Source organism: Culicoides brevitarsis, chromosome 3 (assembly GCF_036172545.1).
Source record: "Culicoides brevitarsis isolate CSIRO-B50_1 chromosome 3, AGI_CSIRO_Cbre_v1, whole genome shotgun sequence".
Taxonomy (NCBI): domain Eukaryota; kingdom Metazoa; phylum Arthropoda; class Insecta; order Diptera; family Ceratopogonidae; genus Culicoides; species Culicoides brevitarsis.
Window position 1 is genome coordinate 12,394,767 of NC_087087.1, and position 16,662 is coordinate 12,411,428.

Genomic DNA, 16,662 nt, shown 5'->3' on the forward strand with positions numbered 1-16,662 from the left:
TCGGTAAATTGCACTTTTTTTTTAGATAATATAAAACTTTATTCGATATAATATTTTTTTTTATAGATTTGTTCTGAATAATGCACGAAAAATGGGGGCAAGAGCGACATTTGATGCCGTCTCATTGGGAATTTCGTCGTTCGAGCGCCGGATCGATGCTTGGCAACTTTGTAAAGTCAAATTCGGCGACATTTTCCATGCGATTAAAAACGCGCATTTCCACTTCCTTCATGCGGCTCAACTGAAGTAACTTGGGATTCACAGCCGAGGGAGTTAAATCGTTGGCGACATGATTCGCCGCTCGCGTTTTGAGCCGATTTGGGGTCGTCGATGTCGAATTCGGCGTCAGTCGTGGACTAATTTCATTCGCTTCTGTTGCCGGTTCGATGCCCGATTCGACACTTTCCATCGAAAAAACGTACGGATTTTTGGGTTTTAGTAAGGAACAAAGTTCTTCGATGCCTTCGATCGATTGGTGCACCTCGTCGGCATGCGAATCGCTCAAATTTCGCCGCAAAACCGCGAGATATTGCAAAAGTTTCGTTCGCGTCACAGACATGAGGTTGTAGGCATGTTGCAATTCCAGCTTTATCACTTCCGGATCGTTCTCCAAGTAACCGTCGACGATTTCCGAGTCGGTATCGAGGTTGTGGGACTGGGCAGCGACAGTTAAAGCGGCGATCGCAGCACTATTTTGGATGCCGTTGATGCGATTTATGGAATTTACGTGTGCGGAGGGGACTCGACGGTGCTGGGGAGCTGATTGTCGACGCGATGAACGAGGAAGCGTTGAAGAATTTGACTTTCCGGGTACGGAGGCGACTCGTGTTGGCTTTCCGGGAGCTGGTTTGTCTTTTTTTGTGGACTTAACAAATACTCCGGGAGGCCTATCGTAGACATGGGGCTTGCAAAAGTGCAGCGCATGACGGATTATGAGACCAACGTCGGCATTTGCGGGAAATTTCATGAGATGTGTGAGGGTTGTCGTGTAATCGCTGTTAATTACTACAAAAAAATAACAAAAAAAAATTAAATTTCGTTAAAAAACGTAAAAAAAATTAACTTACACTTATCTCGAATGCAAATCAACATCGCCACCGTCAAATAATTGATCAAGTCAAATTTGTCATCTTCCGCGAAAATTGCATCCCACACAACGAGCAGGTCGTGCAAAGTAAATTCCCGTCCAAAAAGCAACCGGAGCCATCGAATGCCGAAGAGAGATAAAGGAATTTCGAGTTTCAGCAAGTGTTCATGTAATTTTGGGTCTTCTTTCGCAAGGATTTGATCCTTGATGGTGTTCAATTGTTGAATTACTTCCAACTCGGAGACTTTCACAGATTCTGTTGGTGACTAAAACGTAAAAATTTTTCATTAAAAAAATATTTTTTTAATAATTTTGTGAAAATTACCTTTGGACTACTCTTTTCGGAAGTATTTTGTGAGAGAGGTCCTGTCGGAAAATGCCCGGAAGAGGAGGGGATCAAGTCATTGATCTTGTAATAGCATTCAATGCCGTCCATTACTTTGGAAAATATTTCGCTGAAATTAAATTTTGATTGAAAATTAGTTTGAATTAGCAAAAAATGTTATTTTTAAATTTTTAACGGTAAATTTTTTGAATTGACATTCAGGAAATTTTGATTAATTTTTAGCTTTTCATATAATTTTTCAAGGATTTTTAAAGATTTTTAATCAACAAATATAGTTTAAACAATTTAAGTTTGAGAAATTTAGAGTGTAAAATAAAAATAAAGTATTTTGAATTTTTAACGGATATTTTTTGAATTGACATTTTCGAAAATTTGCTTAAAATTAAAAGTTTTCACAATTTTTTAATTATTTTTGACACAAATTTTGTTGTAAAAAATTAAATTAGTAAGTTTTCTGCTTAAAATATCAAGAAACAATTTTTTAAAAATTTTAACGGTAATTTTTTTGAACTGACATTTTAAAATTTTAACCTAACTTTTTAGTTTTTTAAAATTTTTGATGATTTTTCAACCAAAAACTTTTATCATTAAATTTAAATTAAAGAAATTTTGAGGTTAAAACAGCAAAAAAAAATATTTTTAATGCATAACGGTAAATTTTTTGAAATGACATTCAGGATTTTTTTTTCATATTTTAACGGAAATATTTTAAATTGACATATATAAAATTTTTGCATTAAATTTCATTTTTATTTTTTTACAGTTTGTGAATTTACAGTTTTTCATAATTTTTTAAAACATTTTTTAAAGATTTTCAACCAAAGTATTGATTCATAATATAAAATGAGAAGAATTGAGGCCATAAATTAGCAAAAGAGTAATTTTCATATTTTAACGGAAATTTTTTAATTATAAATTTAACTTTTTTATAATTTGTTAATATATTGTGATGAATTTTAAACAAAAAAAATTGTCATAAAAATATAAATTAAGAAATTTAAGGCTTGAATTAGCGGAAAAGTAATTTTCAAATTTTTAACGGTTATTTTTTAAATTGACATTTACGAATTTTTCAAGTTTTTTCATTTTTTCATCATTTTTGATAAAAAAAAAATTGCCAAAAATATTAAATTAAAGAAAGTTTTAAGCTCAAAGTAGCGAAAACCCAATTTAAAAATTTTTAACGGTCATTTTTTGAATTGACATTTATAAAATTTTTGCATTAAATTTAAATTTTTCATAACTTTTTAACATTTTTTACAACTTTTAAATAAAAATTTTTGCTTTAAAAATAAAATTTTAAAAATTTGAAGCTTAAAATAGCAAAAATAGAATTTTTATATTTTAACGGAAATTTTTTAAATTGACATTTGTAAAAATTTTGCGTTAAATTTCAAATTTTCATCATTTTTAAGCGTTTTTGATTAAATTTCTAATACAGAAAAATAAAAAAAAATCTTACAAGCAATCCGCTTCAATGTAATCTGGATTCAAGAGGTAGACAATCAGTTCGTTGACGGTTGGCACGAGATCCTTCACATGGACTAGAGCTTGTTGATCGCTGTGCACGACAAAAATTATCGGTGCCAGGACTTCGTGCATGCCTTGTCGATACACCATGGACGTATATTTTCGAGCATAGGTGAAAAGAATATTCAACTAAAAGCAAGAAAAACTCAAAAATCTTCATTTTTCAAGAGAAAATGCAACAAAACCTCACCATCATCTCCTGAATGGCATCTTTGCGAAAAAACTCGACACCCGGAAAGGTCCTCACGACATCCTGTTGAATCACAGCCAGCAACTCCTGATCACAAAAATGCTGATTCCACACACTTAGCTCGTCCTGCGACAGTGGATCGTCTTTCGTGGCCGTATTTATGTGCGGATTTAGCGAAAATCGCTGCTTTAAACTCTCGTAAGCGAAACGCTGTTCGGCTTTTTGCTCCTTCCACGTGTCCGAAGTGTCGCGCAAGACATCCAGAAAGATGGCCCAATAAATGCTGCGGAATTTGGAACTTTTGAGATTACCTTCGACACTGACGCGACGCAAGACATGCAGCTTTTTGTTATCAACTAGTGAGCAAATATTTGTAAATTCAGATCTGGTGTGAGAGAAACAGGAAAAAAATTTTTTTTATTTACTTTCGAAATATTTTTTAAGAAAAATACTCACTCATACTGCTGCAACGACGTTCGAAATTCCCGTCGCGGAGTCCCGTTCGTGCTGGATGCCGACGAGCTCATTGAACTTTGGTCGGAAATCATCTTTCGCAACTCTTCTAAAATAAATTTTTGTGTTTTTTTTTTTTGACGAAATATCAGCGAATCTCAACTCTGGTTGGGTAGTGGTGGTGAAACGAGGCGACACAGTCTCATATTTCTCCGATAATTTTGTTGAGTGAGTGTGCAAAAGTATCGAGTAATTTATGTGTGTGCACTGAATGCGAATGAACGATGAAGAAATCGCGATGTAAATAAACCCGATTTTCGTAATTTTATGGAATTTCCGATGATTCGGGGGAAAGTTTTTCACTTTTGATTGGTTTTAAGCCACTTCAGGAGACAAATTACGAGAAAATTTCAGATTTTTTTGACTCTACAACGACAGGAATTGCAATTGAACTTTAATTTCGTCTGATTTCTGATCAAGTTTTTGTTTTCTTAATTTTAGGCCGATACAATTTTTGAAAATGTTTTCGATCTTTTCTTATCAAATTTTTTTGTTTTATAATTTTCAGAATATCAAATTAGAATTTATAAGAAAATATTGTATTTTACTTCATTTTTAAAATGAGAATATTTAAAAAAAAATCTTTTAAAAAATTGAAATTTAGAATTTGAATTTAAAGTTTTTCCTTTTTTTTCAAAGTTGAAAAAAATAAGAAATTTTTTTAACAAAAATTGACAAATTTTAATAAATTTCTGACCAAATATTTTGAAAACTGACTTTTTTTGAATAATTTTTTTTTTTCTAAAATTCATTAAATTTTTAGGTATTTTAAATTTTCTAAAATTTATTTAATTTTTAAATTAATTTTTATTATTTTTTTTATTTATTTTTTTTTTTATTTTTATCAAACACCTTCCTTTTGAATGAAATTAAAAAAAAACCTTTTTCATTTTTATTAAATTTTAAAAAAATTTTTTCGCCAATATATTTTTTTTTTTTTTTTGCAAAGGATAAAATTTGCGAATTAGCAAGGGTCAAAAAATTTAAAAAATAATTATTTAATATTTTTGGTGAAAAAAAAATCTTGAACCGAAAAATTGTTTTTGCTTAAAATTAATCTAAAATTCCAAATTTAATTTAATTTCTTCAAAATTCAATCAAAGCCGGTTTTTTGTAACATTGTCGACAATTGTACCGTCCTTATCTCTCTCACTGGGCCTTTATGTTAAATAAAACGACAAGTAAACAAACATAACTTACTTATCAACGAGAAATTTACCAACTTTTCCGTTTTTCACGATGACTTCGGAGGTGCCTCACTGTAAATATTTCATAAAAAAGAAGAAACGCTTCTGCAGTTTAATGGCAAGTCCAAAATTTGCTCTAAAATTAATTAATTTTTAACTTTTTCTTCCAAAAACAGGTCGGCAAAGATCGAATTTACTGCGGCGAGCACGAAAACAATTTACTTGACGACTCAAAAGAGAAGAAACTCGAAAGAATTGTGTGTCCCCTTGACGATCGTCACACCGTTTACGCCTGTAAACTTCAAAAACACCTGAAAATCTGCAATTCTCGACCTCCGAAAGAGACTCCGAAGTACATCAACTTAAATTTGAACCGCGGAATTGCTGACGACGAGTCCTCAGAAGATTTTGAACTCAAAAATATTCCTTCCGAAGTCCTGAAAGAAGCGATAAATTTAGTTAATGACGTCTATGAACGGCACTTTACCGCAGATACGATCAAGGAAATGTTCGATAAACGTCTTGACATCACCATTGAAGAGGGAAAAACGCAAACGAAGCACGTCGATCAAGTTGCTGCGTTACTTGGAATCGCTGAATTTTACAATCTTCTTGTTCCGGACACGTGTTTCATCGAATTTGGCGCCGGAAAGGGCGAACTAGCGTATCACATTGCAAAAAGTGGAAAATTTGGCAGGAACTAATCGAGTTTTGCTCGTGGATCGCTCGACATTCCGCAATAAGAAGGACAACAAGTTGGGAAATCGCGATTTAACGACACGAATCAAGGCGGATATCAAGGATTTAGACTTGAAAGGTGTCAAATTGGCTCCTTTGTTGCCGTTGTTCGACTCCCGCAAGTATTCCAACTCGTCATTTTTGTGATAATTTTGAACATTTTTGGGTCAAACTTGCAAGCAATTTATCGGGATGAGCAAGCATTTGTGTGGCGTGGCGACAGATTTGGCACTTCGTTGCATGGTTAATAGCAATAAATCGGGCGAAAAATTGACAAAAGGCTTCGTGATTGCGCTTTGTTGTCATCATCGAACCACTTACGGGGACTTTATTGGCAAGGATTTCCTCGAAAAGAACAAAATTGACCCAAAAATGTTCAAAATTATCACAAAAATGACAAGTTGGAATACTTGCGGGAGTCGAACAACGGAGGAAAATGACCCAGAATCACGGGAAAAGTCGCTAATTGGCTGGAAAAGTAAACGTTTGATCGATTTTGCACGAAAAACGTTCATGGAAACGCAGGGATTTTCGTGCGACTTGCGATTTTACGTCAAATCCGAGGTCACACTGGAAAACGTTTGCTTAATTGGGTGTTTGAAATAAATTTTAATCGCTCAATTCCTCACATTTTATAGTTTTTGCGTGTTTTCGTTGCATATGTTTCTTCATATTTCCCGCATAAAACTGCTTCAGTCTCCCGTTTTTCGTGTCGTAGCTAATCCGCAACTCCTTTTGACAAATCATGCAGTTGTGGGTGGGAATTATTGTGTTATCTGGCTCGATGGCGATCGAAACTTCCAAATTTTCCGGATTTATGACCATATTGGACATGGATTGGTATCCGCGAAGGCAACAACTCCTCAAACGCGTCAAAAGTTCGTCTAGTTTGATTTCTTTGAGGACATGACGCTCATTGCTCGTGGCTGAAAACTCAATTAAAGGCTCGTTTTTCACTGAAATTTCATCTCTGTGGTGTATTGTGTCGTTTTTATCGTCATTTAGACGCGTTTCAAGCGGATCCACGGAACTTTCATCGTCTTCTTTGATATTTGTGAAGAAATTTTCGCCCATTTTTCGTGCTACGATGGGAATTTTTGACAATTTTCGCAATGTTCCGGGACTGAAATTTGTTTTTGTGGCGTTGAAAAGAGATTTCCATTGATCTGGAGAGTCGCGAGCATCGTCGAATAATTTTTTAACGTCTGCATCGTTTTCCAAGTCCTAAAAAAATGATTTTTTAATATTTTTTTTGCGTAAAATTTTAATTTTTTTACTTACAATGAATGTCTCATAGCAGTCAATTTCCATTTCGGAAAGCAGTTTGACGAGGTCTGGCTTCAGTTCGAGCCTTTTTTGCATCCAAAGCAGTTGAGAGCTTACCATTTTTTTGTTGCTTTGCGCTGTGAAGGAATGTAAACAAATGCCCAGTGAGAGAGATAAGGCCGATGCAATTGTCATAATGTTACAAGTTTTCAAAATTAAAATTTTGAAAAAATTTTTTTTGATTTATTTAAATAAATAAGTCAAGGAAAAATATTTTTTCGGTAAGATTTTTTCTCCAAAAATATTTAGAAATCAAAAAAAAAATTAAAATTTGCAAAAACTTATGTGACTCAAACTTCAACTTAAGTTTTATTCAAACGATATTCAAATTTGACTTTTAACTAAAGCCTAAATGTAAGCAAAAATTAAAATAAGTCAAATAATTTTTAGATTTTAAACCGATATTTGAAGTATTTTTTTTTTTAATTTTCAAAAAAATGGAGTTTAAGCAAATTCATTTAACTTAAGTCAACTTAAATCGATGATAAATCGACTTAAACTTTAACTGTTGACTTAATAGGTTTTGCTGCCCTCAGAAAATTTTTTTGCAAACCTTTGTTAATTTGAGAATCCAATTGATCAAAAAAAAATCAAAGAAACTCAATTTTTGTCGAAAAAATTTTAAATTTGAAAATTCAATTTTAAATAAAAAAAAAATTTAAAAATTTTATAAAAACTATTTTGTACTTTTAATAGTTTCAAAAATTTTCCTTTTTCAATTTTTGAAATTTTTTCAAAATTTTTTTAAAAAATAAATTTCATGAAAATTAAAATTTTTTTCATAAGTTGGTTTTGAAATTTTTTAACTAAATTTACCAATTTTTACAAAAAAAAAATAATTTTTTCACTAAAATATGATTGAAATTTCAAAAAAAAAAATTTCTTTTGACATAATTTAACTTTTTCTTAAACTTAAGCTTTAATCTTTAATCAAAAGCCAAAAAACAATTTTTTAAAAAAATTAAGTTAAATTTTAATATACATAAGTTTTTTCAAGATTATTCAAAAAAATTTTAAACAAGATATCAATTAATATTAATTAATTTTTGAAAAAAAAATTGTTAAAATTTAAGTATTTTTTATGAAAACTTTTGAATTTTGAAAAAATATTTGAAATTTTTGACTTAAGCAACATTGAACTTAAGAATATGTCAATTATTTAATTTCTTAAGTCGACTTTCACATTCTCAAAACTCTGGCAACCCTGTCTCAACTGTCACTTTCTTCATCGCTGTACGCTCCCCATAGCGCTATACGAGAATAATTGTTTACGCCCTGGATTTGGTCTGAGCAATTTTTCCTCAATTTCCCTAAAAAATCTGGCGAAATCGACGCCAAAACTTGGAAAAATCAGTCGTGCCGTGACTCGCCTACTGCAGTTAAGTGAAAATCCCGAGAAATTCGTGCTCGTTTGAGGAGCAAACGCAAAAAACAAAAGTTCGAGGAAGTCCGTAGAAGAAAACTAAAATGGCAGAATTCGGAACGCTACGTGAGAAATGGGATCCAAAAAATCTCGAAATTCGCACAATGTCTGTGGAAAAGACGTTGGAGCCGCTCGTGTTGCAAGTAACGACACTCGTGAACACAAAAGGGCCGAGCAAGAAGAAAAAAGGTGAGATTTTCACTCAAAATCGGGAGACTTTCTCGTTCGCCATACATTCACGTATATGAGTCATACGCGATGTAATTCGTTCCCGGAATTGTGTCACGATTTTAATTTAATTTTTTTTTGTAGGTAAATCGAAGCGGGCAAGTGCCTTGGTGGCTGCCGTCGAAAAAGCAACGGAAAATTTCATCGAACGTGGAGAGCAAATCGCCTACGAAAACCCGGATATTACGCAGGAAATGCTCGTTGCCGTTGATGAAGTTCGCAAAACGGGTCAATCGATGAGCATCGCAGCTCGTGAATTCGCCGAAGATCCTTGCAGCTCATTAAAACGCGGAAATATGGTTCGCGCGGCGAGAAATTTGTTATCAGCCGTCACTAGATTGCTCATTCTCGCTGATATGGTTGATGTCCATTGTTTACTCAAATCCCTTCAAATTGTCGAGGATGACTTGGATAAACTCCGTAATGCCTCGTCGCAAGACGAACTTGTCAACAACATGAAGCAATTTGGTCGCAGTGCCAACGAACTCATCAAACAGGCAGCAAAACGTCAACAAGAACTCAAAGACCCCCAATTGCGCGATGATTTGGCAGCAGCACGTGCCGTGCTTAAGAAACACTCGACGATGCTCTTGACCGCCTCGAAGGTCTACGTGCGTCATCCAGAGCTCGATTTGGCGAAAGTTAATCGCGATTACATCTTGAAGCAAGTTTGCGAAGCAGTTCATACGATTTCCGATGTGGCGCAAGGCAAGGCATCGGCACCGCAAGACATGTATGGCGGTGCGGGAGAACTTGCGGCAGCTCTCGATGACTTTGACGAAGGAATTATCATGGATCCGTTGTCGTACAATGAAGTCAGATCGCGCCCGTCGTTGGAAGAACGCTTGGAAAGTATCATTAGTGCGGCAGCGTTGATGGCAGATGCGGATTGCACGCGTGATGAACGTCGAGAACGCATTGTGGCGGAATGTAATGCAGTTCGACAAGCTTTGCAAGAGCTTTTGAGTGAATACATGGCAAATGTAAGTATTGAAATTGAAATAAATTTTAATTTTTTTATTGAAGGACGGATCCAAAAAGAAATTTTTTTGGCAGAAAAGAGCAATTTAAAAAAAAATCACATTTTGAGCAAATTTTCTTCTCCTAAAATAAAAAAATTTAATTTTTTCAAATTTTTTAGAAGAAAAAATTATTTTTTGAACAATTTGAAATTTTAAAGCTTTGAATTTTTTCGTTCTTACTTTCATATTTTGGATTTTTTTTAAAAAGAAAATAATTTTTTTTAAATTTTTTTCAAACATTTTCATACATTTAATATTCAAAAATATTCAAAATCTAAATATTTGAAAAAAAAATATATATATATTTTTTTTGAATGAAAATTTCAAATAATTAATAATTTAAATGGCTTCCCTTTAAAAAATTGATAAAAAAATTTTTTTTCTAAAATTTTATTATTTTTTACATTTTTTAGACGATTAAATTTTTCAAATTTTATAAAAATTTTCGAATTTCTAAAAAGACTCAAAAAAGAAATTTTTGATTTTTTTAAATCATTTTCATATTTTGAATTTTTTTTTTAAATTTTCAAAATTTTTATTTTTTTTTTTTTTTTAATAAAATTTATAAAAAATAATAAATTTCTATTATTTTTCTAAATACCAAAAATTAATCAAAATTCATTAGGTAGTTTTAAATTTTTCTTTAATATTTTAAGGTTTATTTAATAAAAAATTTTTAATTTTAAGAAAAAAAAATTGAATTATTCTTTGTTAATATTTTTGATGCCAAATTAATTCAAAGTAATTTGAAAAATTACAAATTATTTTTTTTTCTTTATATAAATTTTTTTTAAATTTTTTATAAAATTAAAAAAATTATTGAAAAAAAAAAAATTTATCCACAAATTTAAATTTTGATTAATTTTTGATGTTTTAATAAATCTAAAGAAATTTTTAAAAATTAAATTAATTTTTTTTTTAATTTGAAAATTTTTTCTGAACTTTTTTCTATTTAATTAATTTAAAATTTTAAAACTTATTTTTTTTAAAATTAATTAATGGATCCGCCCTGAATCATTTTATAATTTTTTTTTATAATTTGTAAATATTAAAAACTTTATTTTTCTCAACGATGATCAATGAACCAAAATAGCTGATAAAATCAAGACAGAAGACGGTAAATACTCGAGCGCAGTAATTAATTTGTTCAAAAAAAGCGCTAAATGTAAAAATCACGTAAACACAGCTTTTAATTAGAGACAAAAATTCACCTAATGTATTGTTTTGAACCTGTTTGACCACTCACTGTGTTGTCACTTAGTTCCATTAACAGAATTTCGTTATCACTCGCATTCCAGAAAAAATATTTTTTTGTTGATATCCACCCACTTTTGTATTAATTCGTCGTTTTACAGACGAAAATTTACATTTTCAAGCTTTTTTCTATTTTTTTTAACAAAATAATTAATTTTTCATTTTTTTTTAGATGGGAACTAAAGAACGCACTCCCGAACTCGAACGTGCGATCGGTCAAATGTACCGCAAAACGAAGGATTTGCGTCGTCAATTGCGCAAAGCTGTCGTCGATCACGTTTCCGACTCATTCCTCGAAACGAACATGCCGTTATTAGATCTTATCGAGGCAGCACGCACCGGAAACGAGAAAAAAGTGCATGAACGTGCCGAAGCATTCACGAAACACGCCGAAAAACTCGTCGAAGTCGCCAATTTGGTCTGCAGCATGAGCAACAACGAGGATGGCGTGAAGATGGTGCGTTATGCCGCTGCTCAAATCGAAACTTTGTGCCCTCAGGTCATCAATGCAGCGTTAATTCTCGCTGCCCGGCCCAATTCGAAGGTGGCGCAAGAGAATATGGAGGCATACCGTCAAGCCTGGGAGAACCAAGTGCGAATTCTCACGGAAGCCGTTGACGATATCACGACAATCGATGATTTCCTCGCCGTTTCCGAGAACCACATCTTGGACGACGTCAATAAATGTGTCCTCGCACTGCAAGAGGGTGACGCCAATGACTTGCGAAATACCGCGGGAGCCATTCAAGGCAGATCCCAGCGTGTTTGCAACGTTGTCGAGGCCGAAATGGACAATTACGAGCCATGCATCTACACGAAACGCGTCCTGGAAGCTGTCAAAGTGCTACGTTTCCAGGTAATGTCGAAGTTTGCGCAGCGCGTTGATGATGCCGTCAACGTTTTGGCCTCGAAATCGCCCAAGGATGTCGACGAAAATGACTTTATTGATGCGTCGCGTTTGGTCTACGATGGCGTTCGTGAGATTCGTCGCGCCGTTTTGATGAACAGGGTAAGTAAAAGTGCTCCAAACGGGCTTTTTGATGAATTTAACTCGAATTTCTTCCCACAAATGCCATTTGGCACCAAAGGACGACGCTGAACTCGAACTAATATTAGATCCGGAAGACATAATTTGCGACGATCTTAATACTCTTGAGACAAAGAGCAAATGTAAGCACTAAATATGCCAAATTTTAGCATGTTATTGTGCTTGAAGTGTCATTTTTTGAGTTCACGTCATAATTTTGTGGTTTAATTTTTGCTTGAGTCATTTTTAATTATTTTTTTTGTGTTTATTTCATTGCATGTTTGTCACTTTTTTTTGCTTTGAACATCCTCATTTGCTTGAATTTGTCGGAAAATTAGAGCTCCGATGAATTGGATACCGATACCGAATTTGAGCCTGTTGAAGATATGACTATTGAGACGCGTAGTCGATGTAAGATATTCATTTTTTATGTTTTTTGTTATCATTTATCAGCTGCTTGATTGTTGTTATTTTGTCTGTCTCGTAATTTTTCAAAGGGGAATCATGTAATTTTTTTTTAAGTTAAGCTAAGTGTCTTAAGTTGAGTTAAATTTTTAAGCTTAATTATTTTTTAATAGTTCAAAAGGTCTTAAAACTAAGTTTAGCTCCCAAAAATCTGAACTTAGCTTTCAAAAACTAATTTTAGCTCCCAAAAAACTGAACTTAGCTTTCAAAAAACATGTTTAGCTCCCGAAAATCTGAACTTAGCTTTCAAAAATCTGAACTTAGCTCCAAAAAATCTGAACTTAGCTTTCAAAAACTAATTTTAGCTCCCAAAAATCTGAACTTAGCTTTCAAAAACTAATTTTAGCTCCCAAAAATCTGAACTTAGCTTTCAAAAACTAATTTTAGCTCCCAAAAATCTGAACTTAGCTTTCAAAAACTCATTTTAGCTCCCAAAAATCTGAACTTAGCTCCCAAAAATCTGAACTTAGCTTTCAAAAATCTGAACTTAGCTTTCAAAAATCTGAACTTAGCTCCAAAAAATCTGAAGTTAGCTTTCAAAAACTAATTTTAGCTCCCAAAAATCTGAACTTAGCTTTCAAAAACTAATTTCAGCTCCCAAAAATCTGAACTTAGCTTTCAAAAACTAATTTTAGCTCCAAAAAATCTGAAGTTAGCTTTCAAAAACTAATTTTAGCTCCAAAAAATTTGAACTTAGATTTCAAAAACTAATTTTAGCTCCTAAAAATCTGAACTTAGCTTTCAAAAACTAAGTTTAGATTCAAAAACAAAGTTTCAGCTCTCAAAAAAAAAATTTAGGTCTAATAAAGTTTTTAAGTTACTCAACTTAAGATCCTTACGTTAATACAAAAAAAAAGTTGCACGTTTAGTCCCTTAATCTCAAGAAATTTCTTATCTAATCAATTAATTGTCTTTTTTTAACAACAAAAAAATAGCGAGCGCTCACACTGGTGACCATACAATCGATGAATATCCGGATATCAGTGGAATTACGACAGCAAGAGTAAGTTTCCTCTCATTTTTTCATAGAAAATCCTCTTAAAATTTTAATTTTTTCGACTTTTAGGAAGCTATGCGTAAGATGAACGAAGAAGACAAACAGAAAATCATGCAACAAGTCGAACTTTTCCGTCGCGAAAAGCTCACCTTTGACTCGGAAGTGGCAAAATGGGACGATACTGGCAACGATATCATCTATTTGGCCAAACACATGTGCATGATTATGATGGAAATGACAGATTTTACGCGTGGTCGTGGCCCGTTGAAGACTACGATGGATGTCATCAATGCGGCGAAGAAAATTTCCGAGGCAGGCACGAAATTGGACAAGTTGACGCGCGAAATTGCGGATCAGTGCCCCGAAAGTTCGACAAAGAAGGATTTGTTGGCGTACTTGCAGCGTATTGCGCTGTACTGCCATCAAATTCAGATCACATCAAAGGTCAAAGCTGACGTCCAAAATATTAGTGGGGAGTTGATTGTGTCAGGAGTGAGTATTATTTTTAATTTTTTTCAAATATTTATTTAAATCTTTTTTAATATTTTTTAAAAATTTTTTAATATTTTTTAATATTTTTAATAAAAATATTTTTTTTTTTTAAAAATATTTTTAATATTTTTTAAAAATATTTTTATAAATATTTTAAAAAAATTATTTTTTTTTTTAATTTTTTTTTTTTTTTTTATTTATTTTTTTTATTTATTTTTTTATTAATTTTTTTTATTTTTTAAAATATTTTTTCAATATTTTTTCAAACATTTTTTAAAAATGTTTTTAAATATTTTTTTTCAAATATTTATTTTTTAAAATATTTTTTATTTAAATATTTTTTTATAAATTTTTAAAATAATTATTTTTTAATTTAAATTTTTTTTTATATTTTTTAAAGAAAAAATGCGGTATTAAACTAATTTGTCGTGTGTGTTTTTTTTGTTTTTTGTAAGTAATTCTTAGTTATTTGAGTACCCTAAGGGTCTTTGGGCATAAAAAATGAAATTGAAAAAAAAAATTCCTTTGACATAGTTTTGTTTTGAAAACTAAATCAAGGCAAAAAACTGTGTCAAAAACTATGTCAAAAACTGTGTCAAAGCCATTTTTGTCAAATCTTGCTCCAAATGGATAAAAATTTGTCAGAGAGCTCTAATTTATCATTTTTAATCATTTTATAACTCAAAACTGCTAAAAAATTGAAACTGAAAAAAAAAAATTTCCTTTGACATAGTTTTGATTTGAAAACTAAATCAAGGCAAAAAACTGTGTCAAAAACTATGTCAAAAACTGTGTCAAAGCCATTTTTGTCAAATCTTGCTCCAAATGGATAAAAATTTGTCAGAGAGCTCTAATTTATCATTTTTAATCATTTTATAACTCAAAACTGCTAAAAAATTGAAACTGAAAAAAAAATTTTCCTTTGACATAGTTTTGATTTGAAAACTAAATCAAGGCAAAAAACTGTGTCAAAAACTATGTCAAAAACTGTGTCAAAGCCATTTTTGTCAAATCTTGCTCCAAATGGATAAAAATTTGTCAGAGAGCTCTAATTTATCATTTTTAATCATTTTATAACTCAAAACTGCTAAAAAATTGAAACTGAAAAAAAAATTTTCCTTTGACATAGTTTTGATTTGAAAACTAAATCAAGGCAAAAAACTGTGTCAAAAACTATGTCAAAAACTGTGTCAAAGCCATTTTTGTCAAATCTTGCTCCAAATGGATAAAAATTTGTCAGAGAGCTCTAATTTATCATTTTTAATCATTTTATAACTCAAAACTGCTAAAAAATTGAAACTGAAAAAAAATTTTTCTTTGACATAGTTTTGATTTGAAAACTAAATCAAGGCAAAAAACTGTGTCAAAAACTATGTCAAAAACTGTGTCAAAGCCATTTTTGTCAAATCTTGCTCCAAATGGATAAAAATTTGTCAGAGAGCTCTAATTTATCATTTTTAATCATTTTATAACTCAAAACTGCTAAAAAATTGAAACTGAAAAAAAAATTTTCCTTTGACATAGTTTTGATTTGAAAACTAAATCAAGGCAAAAAACTGTGTCAAAAACTATGTCAAAAACTGTGTCAAAGCCATTTTTGTCAAATCTTGCTCCAAATGGATAAAAATTTGTCAGAGAGCTCTAATTTATCATTTTTAATAATTTTTTAACTCAAAACTGCTAAAAAATTGAAACTGAAAAAAAAATTTTCCTTTGACATAGTTTTGATTTGAAAACTAAATCAAGGCAAAAAACTGTGTCAAAAACTATGTCAAAAACTGTGTCAAAGCCATTTTTGTCAAATCTTGCTCCAAATGGATAAAAATTTGTCAGAGAGCTCTAATTTATCATTTTTAATAATTTTTTAACTCAAAACTGCTAAAAAATTGAAACTGAAAAAATTTTTTTCTTTGACATAGTTTTGTTTTGAAAGTGTATGAAATTGCAAAAGGGTCATGAGGAGTACAAAAATGTGACTTGAGGAGTACGAAATTGTAAAATGAGGAATACAAAAAAGCGTATAACATCAAAATGCGGTATAATATGTCGTTCTTTAGACGACTACTTTCTCTATTTTTTTAATTTTTTTAAAAAATATTTTTTAATATTTTTATTTAATTTTTTGATATTTTTCTTGATTTTCAATGCTAATTAATTTTTTTTTTCTCTTAAAAATAAAAACAGCTCGATAGTGCGACATCCTTGATCCAAGCAGCGAAGAATTTAATGAATGCCGTCGTCTATACCGTCAAGTACTCTTACGTTGCGAGTACAAAATACACTCGACAAGGCACCGTTTCTGTAAGTTTTGAATTTTATTTTTACAAAAATATCACTTTCATTAACAACCTTCTTCCATTAAAACATTTCTTGCTAACACTTAACGAACCTATTTTTGCTTTTTCCTCCCTTTTTGCTATCCAATTCCGCGAAATTTATAGAAAGTTGTAAGTATTTGCTTAAAATCTTTCCATTTAAAAATTAAAATCCTTTTAAAAATAACAAAAAATCACATTTTAACGACTTTTCTTCCATTTTAGTCCCCGATTGTCGTCTGGAAAATGCGAATTCCCGAGAAGAAACCCCTCGTACGACCCGAGAAACCAGAAGAAGTCCGGGCAAAAGTTCGTCGCGCCTCTCAGAAAAAGACAACGAATCCTGTCCAAGCGCTCTCCGAGTTCCAAGGGCCCACAGACGCCGTCTAAATGGATTCTAATTTCGTCTAAATCAATATTTTATTAAGAAAAAAAAATATTTACTCCAAAAAAAACATTGAATGGAATGTTATGAATAAGTTTTAACAAAGACAAAAGGTTGAAAAAATTTTTGAATGGTTA

At 31.6% G+C, this 16,662-nt stretch overlaps 4 protein-coding genes across 7 annotated transcripts; 2 read left to right on the forward strand and 2 right to left on the reverse strand.

Moving 5' to 3' along the window:
- Positions 1 to 22: 22 nt before the first annotated feature.
- Positions 23 to 4,092, reverse strand: LOC134833966 (TBC1 domain family member 5). The gene is made up of 6 exons (XM_063848476.1): positions 3,610 to 4,092; positions 3,154 to 3,538; positions 2,896 to 3,092; positions 1,413 to 1,542; positions 1,068 to 1,353; positions 23 to 1,005 (listed from the first exon to the last, which is right to left on the reverse strand). The coding sequence occupies exons 1-6, from the start codon at positions 3,699 to 3,701 to the stop codon at positions 122 to 124; spliced, it is 1,974 nt and encodes a 657-aa protein (XP_063704546.1). The 5' UTR covers positions 3,702 to 4,092; the 3' UTR covers positions 23 to 121.
- Positions 4,093 to 4,836: 744 nt separating this feature from the next.
- Positions 4,837 to 6,197, forward strand: LOC134833874 (tRNA:m(4)X modification enzyme TRM13 homolog). The gene is given in 3 exon segments (XM_063848356.1): positions 4,837 to 4,971; positions 5,030 to 5,520; positions 5,522 to 6,197. Coding segments are annotated over 3 exon segments (1,233 nt in total). The 5' UTR covers positions 4,837 to 4,905.
- A 3-nt stretch (positions 6,198 to 6,200) lies between these two features.
- On the reverse strand, positions 6,201 to 7,000 carry LOC134833875 (uncharacterized). Its single transcript, XM_063848357.1, has 2 exons — positions 6,873 to 7,000; positions 6,201 to 6,815 (listed from the first exon to the last, which is right to left on the reverse strand). The coding sequence occupies exons 1-2, from the start codon at positions 6,975 to 6,977 to the stop codon at positions 6,201 to 6,203; spliced, it is 720 nt and encodes a 239-aa protein (XP_063704427.1). The 5' UTR covers positions 6,978 to 7,000.
- A 1,186-nt stretch (positions 7,001 to 8,186) lies between these two features.
- On the forward strand, positions 8,187 to 16,538 carry LOC134834096 (catenin alpha). Of its 4 annotated transcripts, none has more exons than XM_063848639.1 (9): positions 8,187 to 8,529; positions 8,653 to 9,551; positions 10,684 to 10,707; positions 11,017 to 11,853; positions 11,933 to 12,014; positions 13,272 to 13,339; positions 13,403 to 13,825; positions 16,010 to 16,126; positions 16,366 to 16,538. In XM_063848639.1, exons 1-9 carry the CDS (start codon positions 8,385 to 8,387, stop codon positions 16,528 to 16,530), a joined length of 2,760 nt encoding a protein of 919 aa, XP_063704709.1. In that variant the 5' UTR covers positions 8,187 to 8,384; the 3' UTR covers positions 16,531 to 16,538. The 4 variants fall into 4 exon arrangements, with proteins under 4 accessions (XP_063704709.1, XP_063704710.1, XP_063704711.1 ...); XM_063848640.1 differs by lacking the exon at positions 11,933 to 12,014 and adding an exon at positions 12,210 to 12,282; XM_063848641.1 differs by lacking the exon at positions 10,684 to 10,707.
- The last annotated feature ends 124 nt before the right edge of the window (positions 16,539 to 16,662 follow it).